We start from the raw sequence: 21250 nt of genomic DNA on the forward strand, positions 1-21250 counted from the left end.
CTTACAATTCATCTAGTTTCTGGAGAGAAACAAAAGCATTTTCATGTAGGTGATTGATTTTGTTTTTTCTGATAACCCTGAAAGTAAAAATGGAAAAATAAGCTGTAATTTCTTGAGATTATAGCTCCCAAATTAGAGGAAGGTAACAGACTGCTAAAATAAAGAAATTTACAAACAATCCCATGCCACGATAGCTAAAATGAACTGAGAACATTCCTAATTTATTTTAGTCCTAAGCTTGCCAAACATTTTGTCGATGATAACAAAACATGACGACATCTTTATTAAAACAAGGGCCTGAATAGAGAGTGAAAACCTCAACAATCGAGAATAGGCTGTGTATCATGCAACCGAGAGCACAGGAAAAGCCGACTCAAGTAGGTGTAGTGTGTATGTGAGGTAAATACCTCATGTTCCATAGCTCTCAGACTGACTTAGTCACTGATCTGAATTGAGGTGATATCGTCTATGAAAAAAGCCTAAATTGGATCACTTCATTACTTCCAGTTTGGGCTGTTGAATCCGACGAGAACTCTTGATAGTTCATTCTGCACAAATAACTAAATTATAAGAAAGTTTTATTCCTTTATTTTTAAAATAGATTTTTTTGGTTTTTGGGTTACACCCAGTTGTGCTCAGGGCTTACTTCTGGCTCTGCACTTGGGAATAACCCCTGGATGTGCTTGAGTGATCAGATGGGATGCTGGGGGTTGAACTGTGTGCAAAGATAGTTTGTTCACTGTGTGCAAAGATAGTTCTACCTACCACACTATCTATCACTTCTGCTTTGAGCATAATCTCAAAAATTCACTTCAATTCTATTCCAGACCATTAAAAATGCAGGTTTGAACATACTACATTGCTTTCATTACCAATATGTGCACTGCAATCCACAGTTTGAAATCACTGTTCTGGAAAAGTAAACTGTCAGTGAGGCAGCTCTATTTTTATTCTGAAGGAAGCCCAGCATCCTTTACTTTTATGGAAGAGGCAATGTGGACTTAAAATAGCAGAGAGAAATAGGAGAAATTCCACTGCTGAACAATCTGAGATCCATCTCTGAGGATCCTAATCATAGCCTCAGTGTTAGGACAATTATACACTATTTTTTCATTTATTGTGATAAACTTCTTTTCTCAATCTTTGTGGAAATAATTCACACAGGGAGAGCGTTATTAGAAATTCAGAGTGCAAATGTTCCTCAAACTGTGACCCAATGATGGATTCAAGGTAGTCCATTAAAATGAACACTACTTAACTTACAAGGAAACAGCTTTTCAAAAAATATGGTGCCTTTCTAGTGATTCATGTGTGTTATGAATCTACAGCTACTTTTGGTGTGAATTGCCATAAATTTCCCCACATGCTTCAATTTCAAAAAGACTTTAAGTTACGTGTAAACTTCTGTTATCATTACTTTGTGCATTTATTCTAGCTTGTTGCCATGAATGATTGTGTTTATACATATACATATATATAAAACATTACTTTAAAAGTAAATAAATCATTACTTACAGGACAGTCAAATTGTTGCATGAAATAAAGGTCAAATTTTTTAGATTATGGATATGGTTTCCTTCAAAGTCCCTGGAACATAAAAAAACAGATGATGATAAGACTGAGTGTAATTATAGGCAGAAGTAAATTGGTTAAAAATTATTGCCTCCAAAAAAGAAAACCTTTTTCCACCATACTATTTATTTTATATAGATTACACAGTGGTAGGGCATTTGCCTTGCACACAGCCAGCCCGGCCGAGCCGGGTTTGATTCCTCTGCCCCTCTCGGAGAGCCTGGCAAGCTACCGAGAGTATTCAATATGCCAAACACAGTAACAAGAAGTCTCACAATGGAGACGTTACTGGGCCTGCTTGAGCAAATCGATGAACAACGGGAGGACAGGACAGACAGATTTTTCCATATTCCTGTTTATGTAATATTTGAAATAACATAGTTAATAGTCTCTTTTTCGCAAAATTTTTAACGCAAAATGTTTTGAGTTAATATCTATAGCACTTATTTATATGGATATATATGTTATCCTAAGAAATATAAAGGAGAATAAAGATTTAAATTGAAAACATTTATTATGGTAGATACTGACTTTGATAACAGATAATTAAAAGTGAACCATACTAAATAAATACTAATCTAAATTTTTAATTCAAGAACTACAAATGATTGTTTCTAAGGGGTGACATACTATTTTATGACAGCCTGAAGACCATTCTAGTATTGTTTCTGAAATGACTACTGGCAAAACACTTTTTATCCTTTAACTTCTTTTGCTTAAACGCATACTTTTAAAAATCCTCATCTACTTTTAAACTCATATATTCATTTATTTTTTAAATAATGCTTTAACTTAAATCATCATGACTTAAAAAGTTATTTATGATTGAGTTCCAGGCAGACAATGTTCCAACACTAGTCCCTTCACTAGTGTCTATTTCCTTCCAATAGTGTCCCCAGTTTCCTCCCCACACCCCTGCATGCCTCTATGAAAGCCCTTTTTTACTTTGTTTTAGGCACTGTGGCTTGCAATTGTATTAGCTTTACAATCCTGAGAGGGTATCATGCATATCACTTTACCTTCTTTCAGCACCCCGTTCATCTCCAGAGGGATCACATCCCTCCGTCATTGCCACAGTTTTTCTTTCCTTGCCAAGTGTTTTGTACAAAACATGCGATCATCCTGATTTGGCTTATGTATGACCACCCAGGCCAGAGCAGGAGGCCCAGGCAGGCCGTGGGATCTGCACATTGAATCTACTTGAACTCCCTGTAGTGTGATGTTATATGACTGTTAGGAGTTTTGTCTGAGTAATGAAATTTGTGAAAAAAACTTGTCTTGCTATCCCTTCTTCATAGTTATGATGAAGATTTTCTTTAATGTCCTCCTTTTATTGGTAGGTTTATAGTGGAAATTTATAGGAAAAGACTCAGCTGAGGTAAGGGGTATACTTTTACAAGTAAGCGCTGGTGGTTAAATTTATTGGGTCTATCCTAAAACTTAGCATGCCAGTTGTCATATAATATAGAGTCACTCAATGCTGGCAACTAAAATATATAAACTGAAATGTGTTGCAGCTACTAAAATCTATAAAGGAACCATGAGTAGCACTGGTATAAGTGCCTGCATTCTGTTAAAAACTATTCTGCTGATTAGGCTACTTTTGACTGGGTCAGTTTTATTTTGGAAGCTGAAATAAAAACAGTCCATATTATAAATTATATCTGGAAGATTATAACCTCCCGGGTCTACAAGTCAAGTCAACAGAAGGAAAGGGTCTATTTCTAACAGAGAATAGGAAAAAAAAAAAGAAAAGAAAAACAAAAAGAAGAAGAAACAGTTTTTTTTTAAATGCTACCTCAAATTGCTAGATATCCTGTTTGAAAGACACAAAACCATTCAGATTTAGCTCATAATCTATGTTATCTAGAGAAAAAAATAAGTGCTACAGAGACTGCATACTCTAACTCAAAACTTTGCAGATGGGTTTTCTCTAGTGTATGGAATATCATATTAAAGTCTTAAATCTGAATTCTAGAAACTTCGAAAGAAAAATCGCTGTTACTCTACTAAGTTGGAAACCAATCACTTTGGGTACTTCCTGTTGCTGTTTCAATTGGGGACTGCCAAGACTGTTGGCCTCTCACCACAGACTAGTCATTTCTGTTCCTACTTTAGTGCCATTCCCATTATCTACCACCAGGTGGTGAAGCTCTCTAAAGTTTCACAAGATATTAAAAGAGTTGATGTTAGCCTGCCCCTATGGTAAATTAGAAAAAAAAAAGTAATCTAGTTCTAGTTAAACTAATTTATAAAAAGCACCAAGAGACATACATCAAAATACAAATTAGAAACTTCTGATGTTATGGTTATTTGAGTTTGATTTTGAGTTAAACTTTATTTATGAATTGGTTTGTTTTTTTCTCCTCTAGAGCAGAGGTTTTCGGCCTTGTAAAGCAAGGATATGGCTCACAACACACTTATCAGCTGAGGTTTGCAAAGTTGCCTCGTATCCTTAGGTCCAAGCTCTAAGGAGAGTTTTTTCTAGACCATTTTTTGTCTATATCCTGTGTCTAGATCAGTTTTTTTTACTTAGTGTCCATGCCTCTGAACCCAACCATTTAAATTTTCTTTTTATACGTGGTAGAACTAATGTCGAAATGAAAAATTGCTTCTCGCTGAAGAACAGTAAAAAGTACAATCGCTAAATCTCAGTGATCCTACTTTTTTCTTCCCGATTTTATTATTTGGTCAGCTTTTTGGGTCACAACCTGCAATGGTCAGGGGTTACTCTTGGCTCTGCCCTCAGGAATTACTCTTGGGGGTGCTCAGGAGACTAAATGGGTTGTGAGAGATCCAACCCAGCTCCGTTGTGTGCACAGCAAACGCCCTGCCTACTGTATTATATCGCCCCTGCCCAGACAATTTTGTTTTCTTTTAGCAGCATGAGAATTTCTTAATCTCCGCATTCTCCCATATCTTTCTGGCTCCTCTTTAAAAGAGCAAATTGGAGGAAAGAAGAAAAAAGAACTAAAGGAGGAAAAAGCCCCAACTTTCAACCAGACTCCTATAAACTTACCTGTATAGACACACTTACCTCTCCCTAGTCTCAAAAGAATAGATAACCCTGCTGCTTTGGGCTAATCCCTCCATCTGTTTCTTTATTTTATTTTTCGTGTGTGTGTGTGTGTGTGTGTGTGTGTCTGGCACACCTCAGATGGTACTCCATGCTCTTGGCTCTGTGCTCAGAGATCACTCCTGGTGGTGCTTGGAAAACAATACGTGACCCGGATCAGGTCTGGCCACATGCAGGGGAAGGCTCCACCCACTGTGCTCTCTCTCTAGTGCCATGGTCCGATATTCCTGTGTGTTCGCACCCTGCCTTACATCTCCCCAATCCTTTCTATGTCTTAGAGTTCCTTGTTCATAGTTATCATCATTATTTTTTCAGTTTCTTCATATTACCTTATTTTGTCAATATATAAACTTGCTTAGTCACTGTCACTGTCCTCCCGTTGTTCATCAATTTGCTCGAGCGGGCCCAGTAACATCTCCATTGTGACAATTGTTACTGTGTTTGACATAGCGAATATGTCATGGGTAGCTTGCCAGGCTTTGCCAACTGGGCGAGATACTCTCGGTAGCTTGCCGGGGTCTTTGAGAGGGGCAGAGGAATCAAACCCAGCTCGGCCGGGCTGGCTGCGTGCAAGGCAAACGCCATACCAGCTGTGCTATCGCTCTAGTCCAACTTGCTTAGTATGGACCTTTGGCTATTATACATTTCATTTCAATGCCTTGTGATTCTGGGATTATTCCTGGCTCTGGATCCTGGTATTATTCCTGGTTTTGCAGTCAGGAAGTACCCCTGGCAGTGTGTGTGTTTGTGTGTCGTGTGGGGGACCATAAAGATGCTGGGGATCAAAACCCGGTCGGCATCATGCAAGACAAGCCCCATACCAACTGTACTATCATTTGGGCCCAAGTTACTTTCTTTTAGAATTTCCCAAGTACTATTGTGATGTTTACAGATTTTGCTGCTTTGAAATTTCTGTGTTTTAATTCGTAGTATGTTATATTGTTGTAATTTACAAATGTATCATACTGGTTAGTCACATGCCTTTTACTTTATGTGTATTTTTCTACTAAGCACTGAGCACTGTCCTCCCATTGTTCATCGTTTTGCTCAAGCCAGCCCAGTAACATCTCCATTTTGAGACTTGTTACTGTGTTTGGCATATTGAATACATCTCGGGTAGCTTCCCAGGCTCTGCCGTGCAGGCAGGATACTCTTGGTAGCTCGAAGGGCTCTATGAGAGGGATGGAGGCTTTTGGGGCAGCCTCTGATCACCTTTACAGGTGTTCCCAGTCAGGTATATATGTCACGGCAAGCTACCCATGACATATTCGATATGTCAAACACAGTAACAATTGTCACAGTTCGGTTGCCTGCTAGGTTCTCTAAGAGCAAAAACTAGACAATAAAAGGTCTAGTTTTATTTAGTTTTATTAAATGAAATTAATGTTCAGGGCAAAAATATTGTAACCATTTTTAAAAAATAAAAACTTGTAAAACAAAAACCATTATGACTGGAATTAAAATTGGGCTGTTTACTATCAGAAATGCATAAGGAATTAGTTCTTTTAGAAAGAAAAGATTTACAGATGATAACTTTACTAATGAGATTTTTTAAATGTCCATTTCTTTAGTGACAAATTTTAGTCATTTACATTTTCTTCTGAAGTGATATTTGGTGGCTTTTGAAATGCAAATTAGAGGTGTATAATTATATGTGCATAATATATCCCAATTTTTTCTTCTGGGCTCAATGCATTCATTTTAATTGGTTTATTTACCTATGTAAGTATTTATCAATTTCATTTAATTAGTAAGTTTGGATTATCGAACATGTAGTAACTATTAAAGCATTCATTTAACTCAAATTCAATTAATACAAATGATAGTGAAGATATTTTACCCTTTTCTGAATACGTTAGCTTGATATAATGGGTGTACTCTACCCTCAGACCAACATGCCCTCTTGGATTGACAATGGGATTGAGGAATTTTGTCTTTCTCTTGTTAGATCCAAACTAGTATATTTTGAATTATTATGTTTCCTTTTCAGAGTATGTCTTGTACTTGCTTTCTATTTTATGATGAGGAGTATAGTGGGGATAGTTTAGGCTACACCTGGATATACTCAGGACTTAATCCTTACTCTGTTCTCAGGAGTCACTCCTGGCATACTGGGAGGACACCTGGGATGCTGGATATTTAATGAGGATCAACAGTTATGCATTGCAAGCATCGTAACCTCTGTACCCCTTGTATCGGCTTTCTTATCATATTAATCATTGTCATTTCTCACCAAAATAAATGTTTCTGACTCTAAAATTCCCCTCTATTTTTAATTTGGCATGTATTATCTATAGTGAACTTAGAAATATAACAAGAAAGCATTAAAATTTCCTGTAAAATAAGAAAAGGGAAAATTTTTATGTAACTCTGTAGCACTGTCCTCTTGTTGTTCATCGATTTGCTCCAGTGGGCCTAGTAACGTCTCCATTGTGAGACTTGTTGTTACTGTGTTTGACATATCGAATATGTCAGGCATAGCTTGCCAGGCTCTGCTGTGTGGGCGAGATAACTCTCGGTAACTTGCTGGGCTCTTCAAGAGAGGTAGAGGAATCGAACCCGGGTTGGCCGGGTCAGTCACATGCAAGGCCCTATCCACTGTGTTATCGCTCCAGCCCATGTACACTGTAGATGCAATTAATTGATTGAACTTATCAACAACTATTTCTCTGATTTATCTCTTTAGTTTGCCTTTTTAACAGATGGTTTAAAAATCAAGTTAAAATACTTTAAAATTTGTATTTTAATTATTCTGACTTTAGGGATGAAATGGAAGGGATGTAGTCTTTTTTGTACAAAATGAATAGATAGGGTGAAGAAGGGAATATTTTATATACATGATGTTCTCACTTCTGTCTTCTTTCTTCCATGCCTAAAGTTTTTTTTTTTGTAGGAGTACTGCTATTTATTCAGCCACTGATTAGCTGATTGAATTGTGCATAAACTCTACCTTACTTTTTTAAAAATTTTTTTATAATTTTATTTATTGAATCACTGTGAGAGCAGTTACAAAGCTTTTGGGTCTAAGTATCGGTCATACAATGAAACACCCGTACCTTCACCAGTACCCATTCTTCACCACCAAAAACCCTAGTATACCCCCATCCCACGCTCTCCCTCCACCTGTGGGGCAGATGATTTCCACATTACTCTCTCTCTACTTTGATCACATTCAATATTTCCACACCAGGCCCACCATTATTATTTGAGATTTTACCCCAACACTCAGATACACTCTCTGCACACATGAAGGTACCGGAAGGGGAACAAAGGCACGTGGGTCCCGGGGCTGAGATCTCCAAGCCTACTCGGATCGGGGCTGAGCATCCTCCACCCAGATCCTCCAAATTCCAGTAGGCGGGGGGGGGGGGGGGTCACACCCACCAACTGGCCCTCTGGAGCTATATAATCCCATCAATGGCCAAGACTGAGAGACTATAAAACCCAGCTCCCAGAAGCACACTGCGCATTTGAAGCCGCGCGACATCTCATCATCTCATTCCCACTTTGGACAAACTGACAGGCTACCGAATGTAACCTGCCCACACGGCAGAGTCTGGCAAACTCCCCGTGGCGTACCCAAAATGCCAAATACCAGTAACAATGAAGGGTCTCATTCTCCTAACTCCGAAAGAGCCTTGAATATGGCACTTTTTAAAAAAAATCTCAGGGTTAGGACGAAGGAGACGTTACTGGGGCCTGCTCGAGGCAATCGATGAATAACAGATATGCCAAAAAGGCAACAATAGACAATTTGTGTTCTATTGCTGGCTATGAATAACATATGATATCGCGTGGCTGCAGTAGGGCCATGTGATTTTGAAATTCCGAAATTTTAACACTTAAATCTGGAGGGATTACTGCCAAGAGCCACTGGGTTTTGAGATTTGCTCCTGAGTCTTGACTGTCCAATGGCCTCTGGAGGATGGCGGCCACCGAACTGCCAGGGGGAAACAGGCGGAGGGACAGCACCCTTTCCTCCCTGGGGTGGCCTGGCAACAGTAACCTACTGCAGGGTCTGGACACATTTCTGCCAAAGCCGCTGGGCTTCGAGATTTGTTTCTGAGTCTCTGGGATCAAGGCCGTTAAGCAGCTTGATCAGGAGCCAGAGAGGTCATTCGTGGGCCATGACTTGGGGTCTCATTGGGGAGGGGAGGACAGGCCTGGCTCTTGTCCCCATCCCGTGAGGCCCAACAAGTTTCGTCACTGCGGGCCCAGGCCTGACTGTCCAATGGTCTCTGAAGGATGAAGGCCACCGAGCCGCCAAGAGGGAGCAGGTGGAGTGACAACACCCTTTCCTCCCTGGAGTGGCCCGGTGACAGTAACATACTGTGGGGTCCAGATGCATTTCTGCCAAAAGCCACTGGGTTTTGAGATTTGTTTCTGAGTCTCTGGGATCATGGCCATTAAGCAGCTGGATCAGGAGCCAGAGAGGCCATTCATGGACGATGACTTGGGGTCTCATTGGGGTGGGGAGGACAAGCCCGGCTCCACCCGCATCCTGTGAGGCCCTATGTGTCTCGTCACTGGGGTCCCAAACCTGACTCTCCAGTGGCCTCTGAAGGATGGCGGCCACTGGGCCACCAGGAGGAACAGGCCAAGGCACGAAACCTATTCCCACCTGGGTTGACCCAGCACTGGTAACCTACTGCAGGAACCAGACGCATTTCTACCTAAAGCCGCTGGTTTCCAAGATTCGTTTCTGAGTCTCTGGGATCATGGCCATTAAGCAGTTCAATCAGGAACCAGAGAGGCCTTGCCTCCAATTATATAGCTGAGCCAGAGGTGGTTTGTGGGTGTGTTTCCCACATACCTAACTTTTGGCTGTTTACTTTCTTGGTAAACTTTGCCCCAAGTTTTTGGGGTCTGGCCAAAGGCACAGCAGCAATTTTGGGGTATCTGGAAGTCTGAAGGCACCATCAGGCTGCTGATGCACTCGCCTCACAGGTACAGTTGACCTGCTGGCGGCACCATAACCCCCATGCCTAAAGTTTTTATTTTTTTTAATTTAAATTGGAAAAAAAATACTTATGGTTTCTGAGCCACACTCTGGGATTACTCTAAAATCAGGGATCACTCCTGATGGTTCTTGGGGATTAGACATGATGCCAGGGATTGATCTAGGGTTGACCTTGTGCAAGTCAAGCATCTTAACCTCTGTGCTGTCACTCCCTAGCCCCTGTTTACTTTTTTTAGACATTCTACTTTTGCATACAAGAGCTTTTTAGGACGTGCCTGTTTTGTTGTAAAGCAAAATTGTGCTAAAGTCAACTGAAAAATAAAAAGTGACACATTAGCAAATTATTATTAAATAAAGCCTAGTATCCAAAATAATTAGACCCAAGAAAAGAAGAAAAGTTAGTTGCCTTTTCAAAAGATGATATAGCAACTTACAGCCAATGTAGCTTTGGCATGTGTTGACAAAGAGGTTTATCAGGCAAACGGGTGAGGGCATTGTTCATCAGCACTCTGAAAAGAAGAAAAGAAACAAAAGAAGCCACATATTTCTGACTCATTTCTCAATTTAATTCAAACACGGTATTAGTGTTATTTTTTGAATAAAACCACGAATCATTAGTTGCAGTCTCTATGTTTCCTCCGAGTCTCCTTATATTTAAACACCTGTTAGTAATAAAATTCAACAAATAAGAGCTTTCACATGAATAATGGAACAATGTTAGCACATGAAAAAAACTTTTGCTCTTCACCAGTAAGTACTAAAAAGGAAGTTTTTTACAATTTTTTTTATGTTTGTTTGTTTTTTGCTTTTTTTGGGTGACATCCAGTATACGCTCAGGTGTTACTCCTGGCTCTGCATGTAGGAATTACTCCTGGCAGTGCTTGGGGTACCATAAGGGATTCTGGGGATCAAACCCAATCGACTCTGTGCAAGGCAACTGCCCTCTCCACTGTCCTATTGCTCTGGACCCTGTTTTAACTGAGATTCATATAGGGCAGTGATGGTGATACTGTCATGGCAGTATTGGCCTAAGAATATTTTTATAAAATAGTTCATAAAATAAGGCCATCTTTAGTTTGAATGGGCTGACATTCTAGAACACTAAAGGTTTTATGTGAAAAATATGATTAAGAGATAGATTTTAGACTGTCTTAAATTTTAATAGATCCAATTTTAGTACTGTCAAAATAAAACCACTTTTATTTATGTTTTCTGTTAATTAACATTTTTGACTTAATTTTTAATACTTACAAGAGAATAAGAGAATTTAGTCCATAAAATGTTAGTGGGGAAATTCGACTGAGGTGGTTATCTTCAATAATCCTGCCAGTGCAGAAAAAATTATGCAGTAAATATATTTTTAGAAAGTAAAAGCAACTAGTTTAAAATGCCACAGAAATTAAACATACAGCCATTCCAGTCTGTGTAGATCTTCAAAAACACCAGGCTTCAGGAAGGTAATTCTGTTATAACTGAGGTATCTGAAAAAGGAAAAAGGACTGTAATAAATTTGTAGGTTTTTGGTAGCTTAGAATACTGTCAAACACTGTCCTCCCGTTGTTCATCGATTTGCTGGAGTGGGCCCAGTAACGTCTCCATTTCGAGAACTTGTTGTTACTTTGTTTGGCATATTGAATACGTCACGGGGAGCTTGCCAGGCTTTGCTGTGCGGGCTAGATACTCTCGGTAGCTTGCCGGGCTCTCTGAGAGGGGTGGAGGAATCGAACCCGGCTCAGCCAGGCTGGCTGCGCGCAAGGGTGGAGTGATAGCTTAGAATAAGAAAAGGAAAATTAAAAGCCATTCATCTTAAATTTTCTTCAGTGCAATTGCTTCTGATCATCATATTTCCTTACCTTTGGTTATCAGAATGTTCTTTTTCTCACTTACCTTTTAATAGCAAACTTTTAATTTTCCTTAAATCAATCAGTATGATTGATGATTTCATGAATCTATTCATTTATTCTCTAATTGATTTTTTTTTTTTTGCTTTTTGCGTCACACCTGGAGATGCTCAGAGGTTACTCCTGGCTCATACACTCAGGAATTGCTCCTGGCGGTGCTCAGGGGACCATATGGGGTGCTGGGAATCGAACCTGTGTCGGCCATGTTGGCTGCGTGCAAGGCAACCGCCCTACCCGCTGTGCTATCGCTCCAGCCCCCTTCTCTAATTGATTTTGAGTACTAGCTCCATGACTATGCAGTAGGCATATCATCCCTTTCTTTAGACAGGAGAGAACATATGAAAAACTTATTAGAACAACATAGGAAAAATATTGACATGTATAACAAATGATTGGTTTATTGAAGAGGAGAAATCAGCTGACTTTCTTGGAGGTGGGGATTATAGATCTTGGAAGAGTGAGGAAACAGGAAGACTAAACTAAAGGAATGACTGGAAAGAGTTTTGGATGAAAACAGCTCCCAGAACAAAGGTTAGAATGAGTGTGGTGTGGATAATGAATAAAAAGAAATCTACATTAACTGTTAGTGGAAATGTAAATTGGTCCAATCACTAAGTACAATATCATGGAAAGTTCTCTAAATTCAAATGTGATATTTCACTTCTATATCCAGAGAACACAAAACAAGGTGAATATTAACAAGGATATTCACCCCTACATATTCATTATAGCTGGAAGAAAGCATGAAAAGCAAAACAAATCAGGAGAAGGAAATGGCAGATGATCTAATTTATGTGTGGTGCATAAAAACCAAATTAAGGGGTTAGACAATATCCAATGAAAACAAATCCTTACTACAGAACAGAGGTTACTCAGAGCCAGGGAGAGGACTTGAAATGGGGAAGGGGATGGTGCTGGATTGTGGTACAGGGATATTTGAACTTTAGTGTTGGGCAGGGTGTGCTAACATTGTCTCCTTAAAAAATGCACATTTATACTCTTGTAAACCAGTGCTACCTTGATAAAAAATCAATTAATAGAATAAAATAAAGCTTCCTTTATCAAAAAATATATGTTCTTTCAATCTTATAATGCTTAATATATTTATAAAAGTACAATTGGCAAACTAACTCTCACTGTTACTTACAGTTTAGTAAGGCTGTGCAGTCCTCTGAAAGCATAGACAGATATGGATCTAATCTTATTGTTTTGCAGACACCTGTGAAAATGATTGTTAAGAAGGAACACAGAGAATCATTTCAGTTTTGTAAGATTCAAGAATCCAGTGAATGGATGATGGTGACACTAACACAACCATGAGAATGTACTTAGTGCCTTTGCGTGAAAGCTTTGAAAGATGGTTCAATTTACATCTGTATTTTGCCACCATTTTTAAAAATTAGGAAAATCTAAAAATATAACAAAAGTTATGTATTTTTTAATTAAAAGAATTTTTTTTGCCTTTTGTGTCACATTCAGCGATGCATAGGGGTTACTCCTGGCTTTGCACTCAGGAATTACTCCTGGCGGTGCTCAGGGGACCATATGGGATGCTGGGGATTGAACCTAGGTCGGCCGCGTGCAAAGCAAACACCCTACCTGGTTGTGCTATTGCTCCAGCCCCATGTATTTTTTAAACGATTAAATCCTTTTATTATTTTGCTAGTTTTCATTTAAAATTCTGGGAATAAAGGTGAATATATAATAGCTAATAGCACAGTGGTAAGGCATCTGCCTTACAAGCAGCCAACATGGCTGACCCGAGTTCGATTCCTCTGCCCCTCTCGAAGAGCCTGGCAAACTACCGAGAGTATCTCGCCCGCACGGCGAGAGCCTGGCAAGCTACCCGCGACGTATTCGATATGCCAAACACAGTAACAACAAGTCTCATGATAGAGACGTTACTGGGCCCGCTCGAGCAAATCGATGAACAACGGGAGGACCATGACTGTGACCGTGACAATTTAATATATGAATTTTCTGTGAGTGAAATGCCTAACTGAAGACATAGAGGAAGTTTGATTTTGGGTTCATTGGAAATAGAGAAAACATACCAGACCACAAGCAGTGCCATAATATGTAGACATTGCAAACTTTGCTCTTTTGTGTGTATCAGGCCTCTGTTGTGGGGATGACAAAGAAGTTTCAAGATTGCTTTCTTGTTATATGCAGGTCACTGTTACCCTTCATAGTGTTCAGTTAAAATATAATAAAAAAATTAAGACTTAAGACTACTAATGGAGAAGCCAGCATGCTCAACTAATTAGAATTTTTTTTACAAAAAGATCTATTTCTTTAAAATGCAAGAAATAGGTACTAATAAGTTATTGTTAAATTTATTATGCATTAATTTTTTAATGGAAAAATGTGGATTCAGTTTTACAGTAGGTAATGCAACCTTCTCACTGATGCAGCAGAACTTCAATATGCATTTGTTTATTTATCTCTACTTGTGGCAATGAACAAGAAATAAACTTTGTTACCTGGAGAGTGAGTCAGGTCACACTTTTAAAAACCAGTAAGAGGGGCTGGAGTGATAGCACAGCAGGTAGGGTGTTTGCCTTGCATGCAGCCCGACCCGGGTTCAATTCCCAGCATCCCATATGGTCCCCCAAGCACGGCCAGGAGTAATTCCTGAGTGCCTGAACCAGAAGTAACTCCTGTGCATCACTGGGTGTGACCCAAAAAGAGAAAAAGAAACCAAAAAACCCACAAAAAACAAACAAACAAACAAAAACAGCAAGAGAGACAGCTCAAAAAGCTGAGTGTATGCGTTGCACACCAGGGGCCAGGCTTGATCTACAGTAATGCATGATCTCCCAGAATACCTTGCTGTGATCCCTCAGCACACTGTCAGGAATAGTCCCTGAGCACTGTCTGGTGTGCCCCACCCACAAATCAAAACAAAAAGTATCACCAACAGCTAGATATTATTTTTAGCTCCCTTTTCTTTCCTTCCTTCCTTCCTTCCTTCCTTCCTTCCTTCCTTCCTTCCTTCCTTCCTTCCTTCCTTCCTTCCTTTCTTTCTTTCTTTCTTTCTTTCTTTCTTTCTTTCTTTCTTTCTTTCTTTCTTTCTTTCTTTCAAATCTCTTTTCTTTTTTGGTGCCAGAGATTAAACATCATATGTGCAAAGCATACACTAAGCCACTGAGCTATATCCCTCATCCTAGACTAGACTCATTTGATCTCTTATTACTTGAAACAAATTGGTAGTTCAATAGTTACTTCAGTGTTTATGGTGCCAGAATGCTAAACTACTATGTTATTTCAACTAATTGAATCACTGAATCAGTTTTCTTTTTATTGGAAGTTCCAGCTCCTTTTAAAAATGTGGACATAAGGTGGTGCTATAGATCAGAAAATATTCACATTCCAGCACTGGTGAGGGGTTATTCTCTGCAAATGACATAGTGGAAGAAATAGGCACACACACAAAGTTAGCTAATTTTGATACATAAAAATAAACTATTTCTCACAGCTTCTGAAGTTCGTGGTATTTCCTGAAGCCATCAGGAGGAAGTTTTCTTATTAAGTTCCACTGAAGTGACCTAAAACAAATGCAAAATTGAGTTCTTTCTAAGCTTTTTTATTTTTTACTTTCAAATCACAACAATATCGATAATTATAAACATTATTTACTTTAGCACTAGCTCCTACTGTATTTATAGTAGCATCTAAATGAAGTTTGACTGTTGATTTTGTTTTCTTTTTTTAGGTCCCACCAAAATGCTCAGGCGATGCTCAGGGGTTACTCCTAGCTCTGCTCTTAGGAATCACTCCTGGAGGTCCTGGAGGTCCGTATGGGATGCTGGGAATCAAATCTGGGTCAGCGGCATGCAAGGCAAATGCCCCACCTGCTGTGCTATTGCTCAAGGCCCTTTAAAATAATTCTGAAACTTAGGTTTACCATGTTGTAATTTTGACTAATCATTTTTGTCTCTTCAGCAGTGCTTGGACCCACCAGGGCCTTAGTAGTACTCGAGAGGCTGAGAGGTGCTGGGGATTGAACCTGGGGCCTTATGCATGGCAGACATAAGCTCCAATACTTCAAGCTGTTTTCCTGCCTCCCCCTCCCAAGTTTTAAAGTGAATAAAACTGGGGAAATCATTTTCATTTATATTCTCCTTAAAATCATATTCATTTATACTCTCCTTAAAATTCTTATTCTTATAAGAAGGCATCCTATATTTTGAACGATGATGAAAAAGTGGTTTCATTTTAAAGCACATTCAAGAACCTAAGTCATTTCTTTTTCTCAATGTTTCACTGCTCACAATCCACCTTCTTAGATTGCCTTTAAAATTATTTCTAAGGGAAGCGGTTCAGTGGTATGTATAAGTGAACTGTTTCATTCAAAAAGTGATTTCATTACAATTTCTAAAAATTATCCATAATTATGCATTTAAAATGTACTTTTAATAAATCCTTTACTATTATTAAAAATGTAATGTATGAAGACAAAATGAACCAAGAAAACAAAACAAAAACAGTAAGTTTAGAGTGATCATAGCTGAGGTCCCTTGCATGACTCATATACAAACTGGAAGAAAGGAATTGGTAGAGGTTCTCCAAAACTTTATACTTTTATTATCAAAGAATTATGTAATATGATTGCATATGCTCATTGATATATGAGCAATAGGCTATATTGTCTAGAGGTTGACTTTCTCTGATACGGAAATACTAGGTTGGCAGAAAGGACTCAGATTACCCCTGTGTTACACTAAAGGCAATAACAGCATTTGCTGTCATGTTGGTTTTGAACCAGTCTTGCTTAACGCTGGTCATGAAATCTTACAGAAAAATATTTTCTGAGTTCCCAGAATAATTTTTAGAATATAATTTGAGAAATATTATTGTAGAAGAAGACTATACACTTTTAGCAGGGGTCTTATTGGTCTAATGGGAAAAAAATTGGTTCTTTTTTTTTCTTTTTGGGTCACACCAGGTGGTGAACAGGGGTTACTCCTGGCTTTTGCACTCAGGAATTACTCCTGGTGGTGCTCGGGGGACCATATGGAATGTTGGGAATTGAACCTGAGTCGGCCGTGTGCAAGGCAAATGCCCAACCTGCTGTGCTATTGCTCCAGCCCCAAAATTGGTTCTTAAGTAGGAAAAAAATGGTAATTCCTTAATGGATAAAGAACAGGTATTCACAAGCAGTTATCTAGTAAATCTTTAGTATTAAAATTTTAAGAGGGAAGACATTGGAAAAATGCCCAAAAAGGGTCTGGAAGGGGTAGCAACTAAAGGAAAAAAGATTCAGAAACATTGTACTCTACTTAACAAATCTCTCTTGCCTACTGCGTTATTATCAAATACAATTTCCTTCATAAATATTGGCTTATATTGAGAATTATCTTGAAAATCCTTATACTGGGAATTCCTTTTCTACAAATGACTCTCACTTGTTTTAGATTCTATTAATTCGTATTGTGTTATGGATAAATTACTATGTACCTGATTTTATTTAAAGATATTAATATAATTGGTGTTATTGGTTTTGTTTGGGGGCCATAATTCAGGGGTGTTCAGGGTTTACTTCTGGTTCTGTGCTGAGGGAGCACTCTTGGCGGGTTTCAGGGGACTGAATGGGGTGTCGGGTATTGAACCTGGATTGGTCTGTGCAAGGCCCTACACGTGGTACTATCAATTCTGCCCCAATTTGGTGGGTTCTTAAAAGTGTACTTGTTGATTCATTCATTCACCAAACATATTGAATGCCTTTCACATATACCCTAGAGAAAAGCAATATTGCTTCCTTAAGGTTCAGTACAAACAGATCTTTCTATGTATGAAAATAAGGTACCCGGGGCTGGAGCTATAGCACGGCAAGTAGGGCGTTTGCCTTGCATGGGGTCCACTGGATTGGATTCCCAGCATCCCATATAAATTATTCTGGGGAGAGCACCGCCAGGAGTAATTCCTGAGAGCAGAGCTAGGAGTAATCCCTGTGCATCGCTGGCTGTGAACAAAAGGGAAAAAAAAAGCAAAAAAAAAAAAAAAATACAAACAGAGCAAAGAAAAGAAGGTACTCATGGCATGTCCTTGAATAACAATAGATTTTATATCATTTAAGGCTAACTCCTTGCCTCAACTCTGCAACCTTCAGTTCTATTACAACAATTTCAGGATGGGGAAGGGAAACTGTTTAGCCTAATTCATAGAAATAAGCCTAGGGTATCAAACAAAAAAGGAGGCGGAGGAATTCACATCATTTAATGGATCAAGACAAAACCCTGAAAGGTAGAGGAGAGGGGAGGAGGCGGTGGGGGGCGGTGATTGTGTTCTGCAGAGGAAAGTAGAAACGGACAATCTGAATCAAACTGCTCTGTCAAAGCACAAGAAAGTTTTTTATCAAGAAAATGAAACTTAAGTGTTATAAACAAACTCCTGAGTCATTCCATTATCTGCTAAATGCCTACTGGAAATCGCTACTGAGGTAGCTGGTTTGTTAACCTTAAACTGAAAACATTTGAAAATTGGTGTCTAACTCTTTGCCACTTTCTTTCCATCACTGTCTTCCCATTCTTATATCAACTTAATTTATCATGAAAACTTTGGAATCCTCTTGTACTTCTCTTTCTTTCTTACTTCCTAAAGTCAATTATTTATGAGCGTTTCATCCCAGATAGTTTTCTTTATACAAAAGGTTTATAACTCAAAGCCCATTGGTTTGCACACATGCTTTCATGACTCTCCATTAGAAATACCTCTGTCCTTATGTAGGCTTCTATTGAGATTTCTCTCTCTCTCTCTCTCTCTCTCTTTTTTAAAGCAGTTTTATTTTTAAAATGAAATTGGATTACCTCAAATGAGTGAGGGATTCTCTAGACATTGCCTTATTCACATTTATTCTTCTAGCTATCACCATTTCTTCTCTTTTTAAAAATAGATAAAAAACAGTGAAGGTTAGTTGCATTGTTTAGAATGGATTCGAAATTAATTTTGGGAAAATGTAAAATAACAATGGTAGTATCAAGGTATTCTTTGATTTGAATTTTCTAATAAAGCTTGATACAAGGAATTTTTCCCTTTGAAAATAAGATGAAAGCATCCATTTAAAATTTTATACGTAGCATATATTTAACTCCTGGAAAATTCTCCACAAAACCTTAGAATTTTTTTTGGGGGATTATTATTTTCTAGTAGAACTAATTGTAATTTAAAGCAACTATGATGATTTGAGGCTAGGTTAGAATGGTATCTTTAGTTCAGGTGAGAATGCCACTTCTTTGGAAAAAGAAGTTTTTGTGGCTTACCTGTTTTATATTCTCAATTTATTATCTATTTGGGTAAATTCCTCAGATTACTATCAATTGGGTAAATTTCCCAGATTCTGCTAATTTGATGGTAACTTTATATACAGAAATTCTAGTTTTGATTCTTTCCCATAATTCATAGATGTGATGCATACGAGTTGCAGTGTTAAGTGATATTGTTTTAAAAAAATCGAGATTTGTAAACCTTGGTAAATTTAAAAGATTTTTGTTTTATTTTTGTCCTTATAATCTCAAAGTGAGAACCACAAAGTTTCCCAAAAATCTTGATAAAAAATAAGAGAAATAATAATAATGTTTGAAAATATCTATGCTCTACTTCTTTTAAAAGTTTTAGTCAAATATGTATTGTTGATGTATATATTGCTGATTTTTCTGAAAGATTCAAATTAGTGCTGTATCAACAAACTTCTATAATGAGCATAATTTTTTTCTACGCAAGTGTTATTAAGGAAAAAACCAGCATCAATATCTCTGAGTCAAATGTCAAATGTGGGAAGTTTAATATGTGAAGTTCTGGAAATATTTTATCTGTATTTCTTTATACACATTAGTGGATTAAATTTATGTCCAATAAAGTTTCAAAGAATTTTTGAAATAAGTATCAAGTAAAATTTTTATGAAACAATAAAGCTCTATAAACTAATTTCTTAAACTGTGGATAATTAATTTAATGTTTGGGGATTTACAAAATGTTTGCTATAAAATAAATTCATGATTTAGTGTCTATATATTTCTGATTTGTATACCAAGTTTCTTATAAAAATTTTTAGGTCAAAAAGAAACATAAATGAGAGAATTTAAGAAATCCTGATCTACATAGCAGTTCAATTGGTTATGCTTTCTTTCCTAACTAGCACATATAATTATAACTGGTGGCACCATTTATTTAGACAAAATGGGTTGATACTGGTTCTTCAAAGAACTGCTAAAAAGGAAATTTAAAGAATTTCTTTAAATTCCTACAGTAGGGTTTAGACTTTAATAAATACAAAATAAATATCATCAATTATTCTAATTGACCAAGGAACAATGTAACAATAATTTTGAATAAAATACAGTACTAATAATGACAAAAACTTATTAATGACATGATATTTGTAGATGCCGTTCTGGCTGTCAAAATGAAGCCATTCTTTTCTTACTTACATTATAGTCACATTTGAAGAAACTGATGGAATAGCTCGTAACTTGGTCTTATCACAGGCAATTTCTAAACCTTGGCAAAGACATTGCACTGGCACAGACCCGAGCACTGAATAAAGAGGGAGCAGTAAGGAATGGGGACAGTGAGGGGTGAGGAAGAGGGGGGTGATGAAAAGAAAGAAATGAAAATCTATGAGAAAATTATTAAGTACAAAGGCAAGTCATGTCTTACCTAAACAATTTGGGCAAAGCTTTAACTTAAGGTTTCAAAGTTAGCTTTTCATTTTCTGTTAAAATGATGCTACAACATTAAGATAAGGAAATAAACACACTTACCAGCCCATGCATTTTTTTAAAATAGCAGACTGTTCTCCATTTGTTCCAAAATGAAGTATTCTGCTTTTACTCACCCTCAAAGAGCAACTATATCCAAGGGTGACAAGCTAGTGAGAGAAACTCTAATGTCTATAATGAAGGCTCTTCTTAGGAATCGGGTGTTAAATGGCATAACCAAACCTTTGTGGAGAACTATGTCAGGTTATCTGCTGAGGAAGAGGAGATCCAAGCACTATACTTTAATGGTGACAGACTTTTATTTTCCTTGGAAAACTCAAAACTGTGTGGTTATTCAAGCTCACTGAAAGGTACAGAGTAAGAGAATGGGATGTACAGATTTGGTCCTCTTGTGATTGTAGTGATGGCGTTAAAGATGTGACTGGGTGTTTCTAATTCCAATTAAATACCTGTTCTAGATAAATGATGTGTTTATATAGCTAAAGAAGAAAACAAAAATATTCTTTAGTAGCGAGTTTGCTTTCTGCTTTGATAGGAAAGGACAACTACTGGGAATGATGAAGAGGGCTTTTCAGCCTTTAGAAACTTAACATGCATGGGTGAGCTGACAAACACAAACCTCTACAGGAAACAGGCAAACAAGGTGTAGACCATTGTCCAGATTGTTTCTCCATTGTGTCACAATATTAAAATAGGAATCTGAGAAGCCAAGTCAACCAACTTCCTTGAAGAATCCAGACATACCATGTTTTATATAGAATTATCGATGTTTAAAATGATAATAGCTAACTGAAAAGATTTTAAAAGAGCTTAGGACCCAAAATTTTTTTTTATGAGAAGATTTTGCTTGCAAACTTCTTAAAAAATCTTTATAGTAAGGCTTCTAGATAGTGATTTGTGTTTTACAGGAAATAGAAGATTCCTGTGTCAAAACTGATGGATTAATACTCTTGAGCGCACTTGGCTCTGAAATATTAGTACCATGTTGCTCAGATAATGAGTGATGGATATTCCTTCTCTC

General features: G+C 37.8%; 1 protein-coding gene across 3 annotated transcripts in view; it reads right to left on the minus strand.

Annotated features, from left to right (window-relative positions):
• The window catches only part of RXFP1 (relaxin family peptide receptor 1), a 101700-nt gene that overhangs the window by 14889 nt on the left and 65561 nt on the right, over positions 1 to 21250 (minus strand). For all 3 annotated transcript variants that reach the window (XM_056119015.1, XM_056119014.1, XM_056119016.1), the window contains 8 exons: positions 19939 to 20044; positions 14986 to 15057; positions 12657 to 12728; positions 11018 to 11089; positions 10860 to 10931; positions 10043 to 10117; positions 1516 to 1587; positions 6 to 77 (listed from right to left, as the gene is read on the minus strand). In XM_056119015.1, the coding sequence (XP_055974990.1) occupies positions 6 to 77; positions 1516 to 1587; positions 10043 to 10117; positions 10860 to 10931; positions 11018 to 11089; positions 12657 to 12728; positions 14986 to 15057; positions 19939 to 20044 (613 nt within the window). The remainder of the gene's footprint in view (positions 1 to 5; positions 78 to 1515; positions 1588 to 10042; positions 10118 to 10859; positions 10932 to 11017; positions 11090 to 12656; positions 12729 to 14985; positions 15058 to 19938; positions 20045 to 21250) is intronic.

The sequence above is a fragment of the Sorex fumeus genome, unplaced genomic scaffold, assembly GCF_029834395.1.
Source record: "Sorex fumeus unplaced genomic scaffold, SorFum_2.1 ptg000039l, whole genome shotgun sequence".
Lineage (NCBI taxonomy): Eukaryota > Metazoa > Chordata > Mammalia > Eulipotyphla > Soricidae > Sorex > Sorex fumeus.